The sequence below is a fragment of the Anolis carolinensis genome, chromosome 3 (assembly GCF_035594765.1).
Source record: "Anolis carolinensis isolate JA03-04 chromosome 3, rAnoCar3.1.pri, whole genome shotgun sequence".
NCBI lineage: Eukaryota > Metazoa > Chordata > Lepidosauria > Squamata > Dactyloidae > Anolis > Anolis carolinensis.
In genome coordinates, this window is record NC_085843.1 from 283,897,796 (window position 1) to 283,914,387 (window position 16,592).

The 16,592-nt window shown below is 43.2% G+C and overlaps 1 protein-coding gene across 2 annotated transcripts in view; it reads right to left on the reverse strand.

The window, feature by feature from the left end:
• The window catches only part of LOC100561598 (MBL associated serine protease 1), a 117,273-nt gene that overhangs the window by 44,531 nt on the left and 56,150 nt on the right, over window positions 1-16,592 (reverse strand). For both annotated transcript variants that reach the window (XM_008122643.3, XM_062976922.1), the window contains exons 3-4: window positions 2,301-2,478; window positions 208-339 (exon numbers count right to left, since the gene is read on the reverse strand). In XM_008122643.3, coding sequence (XP_008120850.1) covers window positions 208-339; window positions 2,301-2,478 — 310 coding nt within the window. The remainder of the gene's footprint in view (window positions 1-207; window positions 340-2,300; window positions 2,479-16,592) is intronic.

Sequence of the window (16,592 nt, forward strand, 5' to 3'; positions counted from 1 at the left end):
TTCTTTTTGTCCATGTTTTTGACAAGAAGCGATGGGTATAAAAGTAGGTAGCAAGCATGTGTACTCTCTCTCGCCATGATTCTCTCTCTTGCCATGATTCTAACTTCTGCAATACATGTCATATATGGGCACAGACCATCTCAGGAGCCCCTCAGAACCCCTCATTCCTAGCCCATTACAAGTACAGAGTTGAAGGACAGGCCATACCTTTGCAAGTCCTGTTGTCAGAATGGAGGATATATCCAAATCTGCAAGAGCAATAATACCCGCCGATGTAGTTGTGGCAGTGATGGTCACAGGCCAGTTCCTCGTCACTCTTCTCCAGACATTCATCAATATCTGTGACAGAATGGAAAGAAAGAAAGAAAGAAAGAAAGAAAGAAAGAAAGAAAGAAAGAAAGAAAGGAAGAGTTCATAAGCAGAAACTCCAGGTTCCTTGCATCTTTACTTTGCACATGCTCAGGACAACTTGATTTCTGTGCACCATGTTCCAGAGAGGTTCTTCCTGAGACCTTGAGCACTAGTCCTACATATGTCTATTAGAAATGTAAATTTAAAGGGTACTGTTGAGGCCTGTGAAGCCTCTGCCTCTGAGGGTGAGGTTAAGGATTTTTTGCTTGAGCCTGTTACTTCTGTAGGGGGAAGTGTTTTTCGAGATGTTTTGGATAGCTCTGTTGTCGGGGGAAACAGACCGTGTTTCTCATGAGGATCTCCCAGGGATTGATTGTGAAAGGAATGAGAGGGAGACCGGAGGGTTACCTAAGGTTTATGGCTCAGACGGGAGGGTGTGAAACAGAGACAGATTCATTGTTCTCAGAGGCTGAAAGATAAACAAAGGGAGCCCAGGTGTGCGAAAGAATGATGTTTAGGTAAGAGGGAGGCTTCTTAAGGAATCAGAAGCTTTATGATTGGAGTGGAGATCAACGTTGGAATTTCATGTGTCATGTCGCCTGTCTATGAAGCTCCGAGTCAGGAGTTCTGGTTCTTGGGTTTTGAATCTTATTTTCCTGTTAAAATTTCATGCCTTCTGTTTGGATTACAAATCTTGTTTCAAGTTTTCAAGCCTTTGGGATTGTTGTTATGATTTGAGTGTCAGCACCTTGGCATAACAGTTTCTTGTTTTACCTTCTGCGATTTTTGGATTCATGTTCAGAGCTCCTCTTTGCTTTTTATCAAGCTCTTGATCTCTAGCTCATAGATGTAATGTGGACACTACTTTTACAATCTGGCCTTTGATTTTACTTTAGTGCATGCTTAGTTTACTTATTTTAAATGACTTAGATAATTGCTTGCACTATTTTGAAACTGTTACTTTTTATATAAGGTAAAAGTAAATGTTTCCCCTGACGTTAAGTCCAGTCGTGTCCAACTCTGGGGGTTGGTGCTCATCTTCATTTCTAAGCCAAAGAGCCGGCGTTGTCCGCAGACACCTCCAAGGTCATGTGGCCGGCATGACTGCATGGAACGCCATTACTTTCCCGCTGGAGCGGTACCTATTGATCTACTCACATTTGCATGTTTTCAAACTGCTAGGTTGGCAGAAGCTGGAGCTAACAGCGGGTGCTCACTGCACTCCCTGGATTTGAACCTGGGACCTTTCGGTCTGCAAGTTCAGCAGCTCAGTGCTTTAACACACTGAGCCACCAGAGGATCCACTTTCTTAATAAACTCCTTTCTTAATAAACTCATTATTACTGTTGAACTGTATGGTGTCTGGGTGAAAAGGGATCAAACAAGCAGCTGGAGTGCAACAGCTACATCTACACAGCAGAATTGAATGTGGTTTGACATTACTATGGTGCAGAATCCTGGGATTTGTAATTTGTGGAGTAGCATTGAACCATGGCAATGGATAGAGACCTGAGACACTTAAGAGCTCCTCAAAAGCTAATCAGGGGTTTCCATAACCATGTCTTGGAGAACCTCAAAGTTCCTACAAAGCTTATCAAAGAGGTGATCGCTAAAGGATGCCAAGTATCCCTCCATGATGTCTATCCCATCAGTAGGAACAATCCTCTGTCATGTTCCATGCCAGTCCATTCTAGACCACAGCTCAAATAGATACATGCTTGGTATCTTAAACCTAGGTGGAACTAGGGGTGGAAAATGTATATGAGTGCTCCAAAAATCTCACAACTAGTCTTGCTGGTTGGGGATTTTGGAGTCAAAGAAAATAAACTTTCTCAGGTTCTGGTTGGAACTTGCTCCCATCATCCTCCCTGTTGCATGGAGTTCTCTGACGGACACTGAACGAGAGAAATGTGAGGTTTGCTGAATGAATTCATGGCCGGTCTACTCACCCACGGCGGTGTAATGGGCATCGAAACCGGTGAAGCGTTCCTCGTTGGAGAAGTCCGACCGGAAGGTGATACTCATGGATGAACCTGGAGACAGGATGGGCTGCTGCCCTGGCGTCTGCTCCGTGTCCGTGGCTTCCCTCCCACAGAAGGTGGACAGGGCTTGGTCTTCGGACTCGACCTGCCAAAACCCAAGAGGAGAATTTTGGTTTTTCTTTTGGTTTTTCTTCCTTCTGGCCAGCGCAGACCCACCTTCGCACCACGGGAGCCCACCTTTGGGGCCTTCAGAGATTGTGAGGTCTGTAGGAACTTGGAAGCTAGGTATGTGGGCACGTTTATATATCTGTAGAAGGTCCAGGGTGGGAGAAAGAACTTTTCTTTGAAGCAGGTGTGAATGTTGTAATTAATCACCTTGATTAGCATTTAATGGCCCTGTGGCTTCAAGGCCTGGCTTCTTCTTGCCTGGGAGCATCTTTTTTTGGGAGGAGTTAGCTGTCCCTGATTGTTTACTGTCTGGATTTCTTCTGTTTTCAGAGTGTTGTTCTTTATTTATTGTCCTGATTTTAGAGTTTTTTTTTTTTTTAATACTGAGGGTTATCTGGGTTATCTAAGTCCACACTGCCCTATATCCCTGTTCAATGTTTAGTGCTAAATTATCAAATATAGTAATTCCAACATAACATTACCATGTATTGAACTGCTTTTTTCTATTGATTTGTTGTAAAACATGATGTTTTGGTTCTTAATTTGTAAAATCATAATGTAATTTGATGTTTAATAGGCTTTTCCTTTATCTTTCTTTATTATCCAACATTTTCGCTTATCCAACGCTTTTATTTTTCAGTGATTGGTTTGGGGGGGGGGGCGCCAAAATTCTGTTCGCCTACACTTGAAAAATACCTAGGGCCGGCTCTGGGTAAGAGAAAGAACTCTTGTCTATCTGAGGCGAGTGCGAATGTTGCAATTAGCAAGCTTGATTAGCATTGAGTAGCCTTGCAGCCGCAAAGTTAATCAGTGAGGGTATTTGCTTAGAGGTAGCCTGGTCTCTGTTGCTGTCTGGGGGCATTCTTTGTTTGGGAGATGTTAACAAATATAGCTTGCCTCTTGTGGTACAGTGTGTTAAAACGCTGAACTGCTGAACTTGCGGACCAAAAGGTCCCAGGTTCAAATCTTGGGAGCGGAATGAGCACCCGCTGTTAGCCCCAGCTCCTGCCAACCTAGCAGTTCGAAAATATGCAAACGTGAGTAGATCAATAGGTACCGCTCCGGCGGGAAGGTAACGGCGTTCCATGCAGTCATGCCGGCCACATGACCTTGGAGGAGTCTACGGACAACGCCGGCTCTTTGGCTTATAAATGGAGATGAGCAGCAACCCCCAGAGTCGGTCACCACTGGACTTAACGTCAGGGGAAATTTTTTACCTTTACTAATTGAAACATTCACACTTGCTTCAAACAGACAAAAGTTCTTTCTTCCAGCCTGGACATTATTCCACAGATATATATACACTCCACTAGCCTCACCTCCAACAGACCTCTGTGGATGCCAGCCACAGATGCAGGCAAAACGTCAGGATAGAATGCTACTGGAACATGGCCAGCCCGGAAAACGCACAGCCACCCAGATCCCTGATTCAATGCAATTTACTGACGTGTTTATTCAATGGATTTATGGTAACCTTACCTCACTTTACCTTATTGAATCTATCTTATTTTACATTATTATTATATTAATAGCTGTGCCCGGCCACGCGTTGCTGTGGCATAGTCCTAAGTGGAGTTTTCTTTGTGGCATTCAAGGTGGCCTAGAGAGGATTCCCCTAAGTATGAAGCAGTCAGGCTTTGAAGCTGCAAGGCTATTCAATGGTATTCAAGTTGTACATCATACTGATGTTTTTAGGACTTGTCCCCATGTGAGCCGCCCTGAGTCACTTCAGGGAGATGGAGCCAGGTTATACTAAATAATAATAATAATAATAATAATAATAATAATAATAATAATAATTTTTATTTTATTTTATTATGACACAGCAGACAAGATAGATATGCTGGATTTTGTATCACAAAATCACAAGTCGAACACTTCCCAAGTGTCTAGGACTGTGTGATGTATTTTCGGATGATTGGCCAACAGTAGAGTCCCCTAAGTATGAAGCAGCCAGGCTTTGAAGCTGCAAGGATATTCAGTGGTATTCACATTGGGTAACAATGGAATCCCCCAAGTATGAATCAGCCAGGCTTTGAAGCTGCAAGGTCACTCCTTGGAAAGTGATGAGTATTGTGGCCATATTTGGTGTGATTTGGCCCAGTGGTTTTGTTGTTAACTTGGTCCTAATTATGCACATTACACACACACACACACACACACACACACACACACATATATATACTAGCTGTGCCCGGCCATGCGTTGCTGTGGCGTAGTCCTAAGTGGGGTTTAAAGTGGCCTAGAAAGGATTGTTCTGGGTATGAAGCAGCCAGGCTTTGAAACTGCAAGGCTATTCAATGGTATTCAAGTTGGCCAGCAATGGAGTCCCCTAGGTATGTAGCAGCCAGGCTTTGAAGATGCAAAGGTAGTCAATGGTATTCAAGTTGGGTAACAATGGGATTTTTCTGGCCTTGTCTCTGTTTTCTTTTCTTTTCTTTTCTTTTCTTTTCTCTTTCTTTCTTTCTTTTTTGATGGCCACTCCTTGGAAAGTGATGAGTATTGTGGCCAAATTTGGTGTGATTTGGCCTAGTGGTTTTGTTGTTAATTTGGTTCCAATTATGCACATTACATTATATATATATATATATATATATATATATATATATATATATATATATTAGCTGTGCCCGGCCACGCGTTGCTGTGGCGAAGTATGGTGGTATGGGAAATAAAGTATTGAGGAATTGGTGGTAGTTAAGGTAAAGGGTAAAGGTGTGGAGTCCAGATAATCCAGTTAAAGCAGATATATAAGATTATAAATGGGTTATATAGCTGTGTGGAAGGGCCTTGAGTCTACACTGCCATCTAATCCAGTTAAAATCTGATAATTTGTATTTTATAGGCAGTGGAAGAGGCCTAAGTGAGGCCGAACTCTGCCTGTCCCCTGGATGAGTGGGTTGTTAGGAGACTAAGTGGGCGGAGCTTAGCCATCTAACTGGCAGCAATTGGATACAAACAATTATTCCTCTCCCTCTAATTAGGACTTTATTTTTCTTTTCTTTTTGTTGTATTAACCTAGAGGCGTGGATGATGGGTTGTGTTGTCAATTTTCGAGGTTGTGGGGTGTTTAGTTTTTTTGTTTTGGCGGTCGCCAGGATTCCATAACTCTTTTATATATATAGATATATATAATATGATTGTATTCACAGATGTATCTACACCAGGCATGGGAAAACTTCAGCCCTCCAGGTGTTTTGGACTTCAATTCCCACAATTCCTTACAGCCCATGCCTGTTCCATACCATAATGAGGATGTTTTGCATTGGACAAAAGATGTTCCGCTCCTTCCTTAAGGGAATGTATGCTTATGTCACCCACAGGATCCCAGTCTAAACCCATTATTAAATTCAGCCTCCTTTGATCCTCGTCCTAACCGAAATGCAGATTCTAATCATCTGTTGGAAGCTAATAACTTTATGCTTTATGGGTTGGAGGAAGCATGCCTTCTATATTAATCTGGCTCCGAGCCTCCTTTCAAGCCTATATGGATTTGAGTTCTCAAAGCCTCACCAGCCGTCCCAAATCCCCTGGATGAAGGAGCCCCCGAGTCAAAGCAATAAATCACAGCCAGGCCCTGAAGTTTCCTGGAAGGAAAGGCTCTTTCCTCGGTGAGTTGCATGGCAGCGCAGCTTAATAACATGTGGTTGAACTGGAGCAGAACTTTTGGAAGGAGCAGATCTGTTTCGAGCCCTGCCAAGCTCACCGCCTGCCTCTGGAGTCTAGATAAACATTGTACCCTGTTCCCTTTCTTTGGCCACAGGATTGGAAAAGAGAGACCCTTCCACGCCACCGAGTGAAGTAATGCGGGCATTTGAAACTTTCCACTGGGTTGTCTTCATTACCACGGCTCAGGAACAGATGAAGGCAGGCAAACCCACTGGGAATATAGTGGGGGAAATCCAGTTTCCATCGGGTTTGGATACAGTTGTAAAGAAAAGCTGTACATTAGAGGGTTGAGTCCTGGCCAAATAGCCCAGGAAGACCAATCTGGGGCTTGACATCTATTAAAAAATAGTATTATTGGGAAGAGATGCAGAGAGGCACAGCTGGACAGTACTCTGTTCCTTCCCTGCAATCATCCCATGAAAGAATTGCGATGAAAGATCCACACTATAATGGACTGGAAAGTCTTTGCCAATCTGACCACATTGTTCATTTCATCTGATCTGTTTTGACTTGTGCTAAGTCTCAATATTGGGTCAGACAGGGGCGGTTCAACCATTAGGCGAAGTAGGCAATTGCCGAAGGCGCCATCGTCTGGGGGGCGCAGTTGAGGCGCATTTAGGCACCCAGACTCCAGCTGCAAAAAGAGGGAGGGAAATGGTGCTTCTTTCCTCCCCAAAGCGGCACCCCCCTTCCTTCTTGCAAGGAGCCTGGCGCTTTGGAGAGGGAAATGCCACTTCCCTCCTGGCCAAAGGCCCAAACCCCTTCCTTGAGCGAGGAAGGAGTTTGGGGCTTTGGGGATGAGAGAAACACCGGTTCCCTCCTGGCCAAAGCTCCAAACTGTTTCCTTGCAGCGAGGAAGGAGGCCGGGGCTGGACAAGGAGAGAAGCGGTGAGTGGCTGGTTTTGGGGGGGGGGGGGCACCAGAAATACTGCTTGCTTACACTTCAAAATTACCTAGGGCCGGCTCTGGGGTCAGTCTACATAAGTTTCCTTACTTGTGTGGTTGTACTCTTTTGACCATGGCATCATACCCACATTCAGTTGAAAGCTGTGCCATCCAGCCTTGCATTGTACGAGGGCTATCCAGAAAGTAGACTACGTTTTGGAATTAAACATGAACAAAGTATAGGAGAAAACATTTACTATATGCAGTTGAAAGCTACACCAAAATACCACTTCTCAACATAGTCACCATTCAAATCTAGGCATTTATCATAGCGAGGAATGAGCTTGGAAACTCCTCCCCCACTAAATTCTGCCGCCTCTGTCCTCAACAGTGTGTGACCCACTGTGTGGGGCTGGGCGTCCCCATGAAACAGCAAAATCCCCGTGCTATTGCAATGCTGAAACACAGCCAGGCTGAACAATGAATGCACCAGGAAGAGAGGAGCAAAAGCAAGCAAGGAAGAACCCTGCTCTTGCTTCTTTTGAAAGGAGATCTCAAGAGAGAATAAAAACATTGCGGCTTCCCTTCCCTTCCTGCCGGCTCAAGGAAAAGGTGCGGGCTTACCTAGGAAGGCCTGCTCGGCCTGGCTGCTGAACAAGCTCCGGAAAGTGGCTTGGAGGAGAGTGGTGTAGGTGTGATGACTCATGGGCCTTGTAGTCCTGTTCCTAGTAATATTGTGGCAGACGAAGAGGAAAACATGGGATTTTCGCCGGTTCAGCCAGAGCCGGAGCCTCTCCACCTGGAGGATGTTTGCCCTCAAGAATTCAGCCAAACAGGCCTTGGGCAGAACTCCCCCCCGTTTTCCCGGAGGGACAATTATACTAGAGATAGAGGAGCCAGAGAGGCTAATCGCCGGAGCCTGAGAATCGCTGCCAAACAACTAGCTGATTAGGTCTGCTTCCCTTGGGAAATTCTAAGGAGTCATGCATCTGGACAGAGTTGTGTTTTGCTTCTCGTTCTCTAGGGAAAGTGTTCTGTTGGCGGGAAAACGAGACCCAATATAGGTGTTTGTCGCAAGAGGAACTTTGCGGAGTCAATTGATCAGCTTGAGGAGAGAGATGGTGTGTGGACTTCGTAACCCCAGTTCCTTGCTTCCCGGATCAAGTTTCAAGCCTGCCTTGTTTCACGTTTTGCCACGGACCTTGTTTCATGCTTCATGTTTGCCTCGTTTCAAGTCTTTGATCTAGCCAAGAATCAAGTTTATTTTCCAGCCTTGTTGTCAAGCTACATTGGACTTTAAAGACTCTGTCATTTCCCCACACTATTGCTTGGCAAAGTGTGTGTTTCGGTCAAGTGGATTAAAACTTTGAACTCTAATATCTTATATTGGACAATACATTTCTGGACTATATTTGACCTCATCTGAAAGGTCTGCTTCTGAACTATATTCTTCACTTGTTTTTATTGACTTTATATATTTCTTTAATAAAGATATTAGATAGATTCTGGCCTCTGTGTAAGGTTATTGGTGCTCTGCAGCCTGGGTCCTGACAGTAGGCTCCCAAGGAGAAGCAGTGAGGATCAGCTAGGGCTTGCAAGCACTTGCAAGTCCTAACTGATTGCAAGCCCTGGCCGATCCTGGCTGCTTCTCCTCAGGAGCCTATGCCGCTCTCCTCCAGGCCGCTTTCCGGAGCTTGCTCAGGAGCCTTCCTAGGTAAGCCCGCGCCAATTGTGACAATTGAAATGAAATGGCAGTGCTATAGCTGCATCGTAAGTATTCTCAGTTGCTGAATCCCTCTACATCCCACACAGATCCCCAATTCAAGCCATGTACAGTATGAACTGCTCTGGCATTTCCTTCACCAAATGCACACAGAATAGCAGGGCTTGTTCTTCATTTTTCCACCACGATTCTAAACAAGATCTCCTTTCATTTTGTATTAAAGGAAAAAGCATCCCTTTTGGGGCTGCTTCTGTTTTGTTCCATCAGCCGGAGCATGAAGTATCATGTCGAGATACACTAAAAAATAAATACTACGCCGGGCACTAGACACAGTCCCCGCACTCTTCTTGAAAAATAAACACAGCTTGACTCTACTTGGCCTCCCCAGCCGGAGCGTAGATCTCGCCTTTGGCCCACGGAACCAGCATGTGATGCCGGGTGAATCATATCTCACTTGTATTCTATCTTTACTCTCCCGCGGAAAGAGAGATGGGAGCGTTCTCAGGGTGCAACCAATCCCTTCTTGTCTCAATGCCGTTGTTTGGAAAAGTGGGGGTACAACTCCCAGAACACCCCCACCCCCAATAATAACTTTTCCAAGTCCAGCTGGGAGAGTAGACTTTATCAAAGGACTCTCACTCTAGGCAGACAGAACAGAACTGAACTGATGTAATCAGTAATGCACAAACACTTGTGTCTGGACACTCCCCAGTTCCAGCCACACATCAAGGTCATCACAGCTTCTTAGCAATTAACTCTTTCTAGACTATAGTACACTCTGGATGATGCAATCAGTATGCAATACAAACCAAGACACAAATTGCATTTAAACACTATCACTACACAAATCCCACATTAACAAACTTCTCCCATAATGCAGAATTACAGGGCACCTTGTTGAGCTTCCCTCCATAGAACAAACAACCTTGCAGATAAATCCAGCCATTTGGGCAAAGGTCACAGCTTTTCCTTTTGCTTCAAGGAGTTTCAGCTGCAAGGAAATCCAAGTCGGGGAAAGGATATTGGAGAATTTTTGTACAATCACACTATGTAATGTGATTTTTGTTCCTGGGTTAGGAATGCCATTTTCTAATTGGTTTTATCACAAAAACATGGACAAAGTTTATTCAACTGCCAAAACTTTGTTGTTGTGGGAGGGACATCATTCATCGTTTGCTCTAGTTTTTCAATGACTTTCTCATCACTGAGTGTCAACCAATTCAACACAGTTGGTGGCAGCCACAAAAATGAAGTTTCTGGAGTAGAACAACAACTTTCAAAGTCAGGACCACACAATTAAACAGGAAATAACATTTTCAAACCAAGAACAGAACATTTTTCAAGTTTTGCCACATACTGTAATTCATGCATTCTGCACTCATGGATTTAAATATACATGGCTTGCAAATACAGTAGAGTCTCACTTATCCAAGCTAAACGGGCCGGCAGAACCTTGTATAAACAAATATCTTGGATAATAAGGAGGGATTAAGGAAAAGCCTTTTAAACATCAAATTAGGTTATGATTTTACAAATTAAGCACCAAAACATGTTATACAACAAATTTGAAAAGAAAAAGTAGTTCAATACGCAGTAATGTTATGTTGTAATTACTGTATTTATGAATTTAGCACCAAAATATCACGATATATTGAAAACATTGACTACAAAAATGCATTGGATAATCCAGAACCTTGGATAAGCGGGTCTTGGATAAGTGAGACTCTACTGTATGACAAAAAATCTGAAAAGCAAACACTGATTTTGTCATTTCGAGTAAAGGATGCTTTTTACGATGCCGTTGCATATAATGGGACTTGAGCATCCATTGATCTGGTATCCGTGGGAGATCCTGGAATCAAACCCCAATGGTTATCGAGGGACCACAATGATTGTATTCTGATTTTCAGACCATTCAATTCATCAAGCTTGTTGCTTTTAATCTGAGCACCAGTTCTACAATGTAGATGCATGTGACACCGCTGGGAGAAATCATCCATAGGCATGGGGAGGGGAGTTTTCAGTATCCTGATGACACCCAACCAGATTTCTCCGTACCTTCAAAAGCAGCTTCAGTTAAGGACAGTGTGTCTCCTCTGAATGAATGTCTGGAGGAGGTAATGGGCTGGATGAGGAAAAATAAATTGAGACCGAATTTAGACAAAACAGAGGTGCTCGATATCAAGGGTCCTAATCTTTGGATGGAGTTGTGTCAATTAGTTCTGGATGGGGTCCCACTTCCCCTGAAAGACTACGTTCACAGCTTGGAACAAGGGCTCCTGGATCCGTCCCTCCAAATGTCAGCCCAAGGAGATGCGACAATGGTCAGGTGTGCTTACTATCAGCTTTAGCTGATCCATCAGCTCTGCTCCTTTTAGATTTGGAAGACCTGAAGATGATGGTGCATGAACTGGTAATCTTAAGGTTGGACTTCTGCAATGCGCTCTACATAGGGTTACCCTTGTACCAAGTTCGGAAACTCCAGTTGGTTCAAAATACAGCAGCCAGATTGGTTACAGGGACATCCAGGAATGAGTATTATTGTTAATGTGGGATTTGTGTATTAGTAGTTGTAAGGATGTTATGAGTTAATGGGAATTATTGATATGATTTTGTTTGTTAAAAGGAAAAAAAGGGAGTTATGTATTAATGAAGGCAAGCCTCACATAAGGAGCCAGCTGGAAGCAGTGTACAGCAGGTTGCCATAGCAACGTAGCCTCTCCTTGGAGGAGAAGGGGGCGTGGTTTAGTTGGCAGTTAAAGCTTACTCTTTTGAAAAAACGGTTGCTGTTAGACTTCTGAAGAAGTAGGAGCTGTTGGAGTTAGCTGGAGAAAAGCTACTCTTTAAAAGCTTGGAAAGTTAGGAAATTGAGACTTGTTCATACAGGCAGACGGCAGCTTAGTGTTATTCAGGGAAAGGCTGAGGATATAAGCTGACCGGGAGTTTAATCTATTGCACTCTGAGAGAAGTTGTTTAAGAAATATTCATTCAAACAAGACTGTACTGTAACTTAAGATCCTGAAACATCTATATATTGGAACCACACGCTTATGTACAAATAAACTTGAATTTTGTTGTTTATAAAGATCAGTCTCCTTGCCTCACTCTGAGCCTGAGGGAAAGCCATTGCCATTGACAATTCATCACCTACTTTAAAAGACATTACCTCACGTTGGTGGCAGTTACCGTACTTTCCTATATAAGTTACCATCTTTACTCATATAAGTTCATCAGTTTTGTTATCCTTCCTTACCCTCGAAATCCTCCTGATATATATATACTCCAAACAAATCTTCCCTCCATATTTGAAAGGCTGTTTACAATTGGAAGCAAGTGGTGGGATCAAAAGGATTCTTCCCTGTCACAGGTTTCACAAATTCACACACGTCGTTTCGCAGTAGTGTTTAAATGAAATTTGTGTCTAGCATGTATTGCATCATCCAGGAAATGCTATAGTGTGTAAAGAGTTAATTGGTAAGAAGCTGTATTGACCTTGGATGTGTGGCTGGAACTTGGGAGTGTCCAGACTCAAGTGTGTTTGTATATAGCTGATTGCATCAGATGAGATCTGTTCTGCCTGCTGAGAAGATCTGTGCTGTTTGTCTAGATTGAAAGTCTTATGTTCATTGTCTGCAAGCCTGTTTGTCTTGTCAAGTAAAACTTTGTAAATACTTTTTAACATCGTCTCTGACGTTCCTTCGTTCTGCACTCCACTGACGTCATTCATCTGCTGCTACGCTGTGCGCATTACTCTGACACATATCACACCTATCCTGAAGTCACTGCACTGGCTGTCAATTATTTTCCGGGCAAAGTATAAGGTGTTGGTTTGGATCTTTAAAGCCCTATATGGTTTAGGTCCAGTTTACCTACAGGATCACCTTTTCTCATCTCTCCTGAACACTCAGATCTTCGAATCACAGAATCATAGACCTTGAAAGAGGCCCCAAGGGCCATCCAGTTTAGCCCCATTCAGTCATGTAGAAAGAAAGACACAAGCCTTCCCAACAGATGGCCATCCTGCCTTTGCTTAAAAACCTCCAAAGAAAGAGCGATATTGACTCCAAGTAGCCAGGACTAGACTGAGGAATGACTTGCGAGAAGGGATCTGAATGAACTATCAAATTTTAGGATGAAATTAAAGACCTATATTTTCTGGCAAACCTGCCTAGTCAATTATAAACTGGGTAGATTAGGAATTTTAAATTTACATTCTATTAGCATTGTAAGACACTTTGAGTCTTCTTGTAGAGAGAAAAAGCAGGGTATAAATCAGGGGTCCCCAAACTTTTGAAGCAGAGGGCTGGTCCACAATCCTTCAGACTGTTGAGGGGCCGAATTATCATTTGAAAAAAATACAAACAAATTCCCATGCATACTGCACATGTCTTATTTGTAGTGCAACAACAACAACAACGAAAGAACAATACAATATTTAAAAATGAAAACAATTTTAACCAACATAAACCTATTAGGATTTCAATGGAAAGTGTGGGCCTGCTTCTGGCCAATGAGATAGTCAAGTTAATTAGGATTGTTGTTGTTGTTGTTGTTGTGTGCCTTCAAGTCATGTCAGATTTTGGCCGAGCCTAAGTCTAAAATTAATTATTTATTTACTGCATTTATTTACTACATTTATATCCCACCCTTCTCACCCTGAAGGGGACTCAGAGCAGCTGTATGTACATACAATATATTATATTATTAGCATAACACAATATTAGCATTATATAGTGCTATATTGAACTATACCACTATCTATATATATAAAAGAGTGATGGCATCATGGCAGCGGACAAAACAACAAAAGTAAACACCCCACAACCTTGAAAATTGACAGCACAACCCCTCATCCATGCCTCTAGGTTGATACAACAAAAAGAAAAGAAAAATAAAGTCCTAATTAGAGGGAGAGGAATAATTGTTTTTATCCAATTGTTGCCAGTTAGAAGGCTAAGCTCCACTCACTTGGTCTCCTAGCAACCCACTCAGCCCAGGGGACCCTTTATCTTAACTACCACCAATTCCTCAATACTTTATTTCCCATACCACCATACTTCGCCACAGCAACACGTGGCCGGGCACAGCTAATACTATTATATAATATGTAATATATAACATATAATTAATATTATTATATGGTATTACTATTAGTATTATATTGTATAACATAAAATTATTATCAATATTATATGTATATACAATATATTATATTATTAAAACTGATATAAAAATATTATATTATAAAACTGAGGGCGGGGGCCAGGTAAATGAACTTGGAGGGCCGCATCCGTCCCCCGGGCCTTAGTTTGGAGACCCCTGGTATAAATAATATACATAAACATAATAATGATGATGATGTTATTCTTTGTACTGTGCACTATAATATATGTGTTCTACTGCTACTATGTTTTATGTATGTATTTTGTGTTCTACCCCACCTTGAACTGTAAGGAGAGGCAGGTAACAAACAAACAAACAACAACAACAGATGCATCCTTTGGCTCCCATTTATTTGCAAGAGGTGCCAATCAGCTGGCTTTTCTGCCAGGTTCCCCTCCCTTTCTCGGAGTCAGGGGCAAGCAACTCATTCATATTCAAATCATTTCATTAGGGATTCAGACAGGCTCCCCTAAGTGCACTGGCCTGGAGGCTCTACGTCTCCCAGCGATGGGGAAAGGCATCCAGATCTATGCACGCTTTGGTTGTTGTCGGTTGTGCGGGGAGACACTGGCACAAGGCCAGAGGGAGAAGGAATGTGCCGCAAAGATGCCAGAAGGAGCCGAACAGAAATGAGATGCTCCGTCTTGGGGAAATCACCATGGCTTTCTTTTAAAGCACTCCAGATGGCAATTGGCACCCTCGGGGAGAAACTGGGAAACTGTCATAATGAAAAAAGTATTATTAGGAAGGTTGGAGGAAAGACCCAGCTAACAACAGGGACTTTGTTCACAGTCCTGCTCAATGGGCACATCGCTGTGAGATGTAGGATGGCGGCAGTCCTGTGCAAAGGGGTCCATCTTTGGAGGCTGGCTTGGTTTAATGAAACGAGGGTTGAATGAAAAGTAATGCCTCCACCTTCGTAACTCCTCAACAGATGGCAGTCCTGGTCTGCGGCAGGTCCTGGCTTGTTCAGTAGACTCTCCTCTACAGTTAGATCCATTTGAATGGTTGTGTTGTTAAAGTGCCAAGTATGGAACCCTGCGCAGACGGGGAAGCCTTAGCATTGAACGGTTGTGTTGTTAAAGTGTGAAGTATGGAACCCTGCGCAGACGGGGAAGCCTGAGCATTGAACGGTTGTGTTGCTAAAGTGCCAAGTATGGAACCCTGCGCAGACAGGGAAGCCTTAGCATTGAACGGTTGTGTTGTTAAAGTGCAAAGTATGGAACCCTGCGCAGACGGGGAAGCCTTAGCATTGAACGGTTGTGTTGTTAAAGTGCCAAGTATGGAACCCTGCGCAGACAGGGAAGCCTGAGCATTGAATGGTTGTGTTGTTAAAGTGCAAAGTATGGAACCCTGTGCAGATGGGGAAGCCTTAGCATTGAACGGTTGTGTTGTTAAAGTGTGAAGTATGGAACCCTGCGCAGACGGGGAAGACTTAGCATTGAACGGTTGTGTTGTTAAAGTGCCAAGTATGGAACCTTGTGCAGACGGGGAAGCCTTAGCATTGAACGGTTGTGTTGTTAAAGTGCAAAGTATGGAACCCTGCGCAGACGGTCAGTCAATGCGACTTAAGCAACGTGCAGCCATTGAATTCTTGACAGCAGAAGGTGTCACCCCAAAGGAGATTCATCAGAGAATGCAAGATGTTTATGGTAATTGTGTTGATGAGAGTCCTGTGCGTCATTGGGCGAGTAAGTTTAAAGATGTTGAGGTGGAAACATCTGACTTGAGTGACAAACAAGCAAAAGGTTGACAGATTGATTCAGGACAATTATCGTATCACTCAGAGAGAAATTTCAAACATAATCGGCATTTCACAAAAAAGTGTGGGTCACATTATTGCTTTGCTTGGCTGTCGGAAGATCTGTGCGCGATGGGTCCTGTGAGACGCCGGTTGCGGAAACAGAGTGTCGACTTCTTCTGTGACGGCTTCAGAAAACTTGTTCATTGTTGGCAGAAATGTATCCAATTGTCTGGTGATGATGTGGAAAAGTGAGCAGTGGCAGTTAAAGAGCACATTCTAAGGATTGTTTCTGCATTTGATTTATTAAAATATTCCCACCCAAACCCAAGTAACGAAGGTGGAGGCATTACTTTTCATTCAACCCTCATATGTTTTGCAGCATGACGTATGAGACTCCAGCCTCAATGCACAGAGGTGACGTTATGTGACACATTTCCATTATGGAATGCCCTGCTTCTCTTGGGATTCGGTTTGACCAAAGAATGGGATCTAGTCATCTTATACAACCCAGTTTCCAAATAAAGAGGGGGAGAAAGTTCCCCGTAAGTAACAGCAATTGTAGGCAGTTCCAAAGGAGTAGCCCAGCCATGTTAGTAGCAAAGCACAACAAAGAGGTCTTTGACTCAACAAAAAAAGCCTCACGCATTATTATGGCTTTCGGGAGCCAATGCGCATGGCATTGATATACATATGAGGCAGGTCCCCAGCCAAGCGTGGAAGGAAAAAAAATTGCAGTTTTTGTTTATCTTGGAGCCAAAGGCCAGAAAAGGAGGGGAAAAGGCCAGCTCGATTCCCCTCAGTCTATTTTTAAACATTGTTCAAAGTGGAAAAAACAAAAGGCAAAGCAGCTGTATGGCTGTAACTTGGTCTTTATTAAGATCATTGAATCCTAGAGTTGGAAGAGACC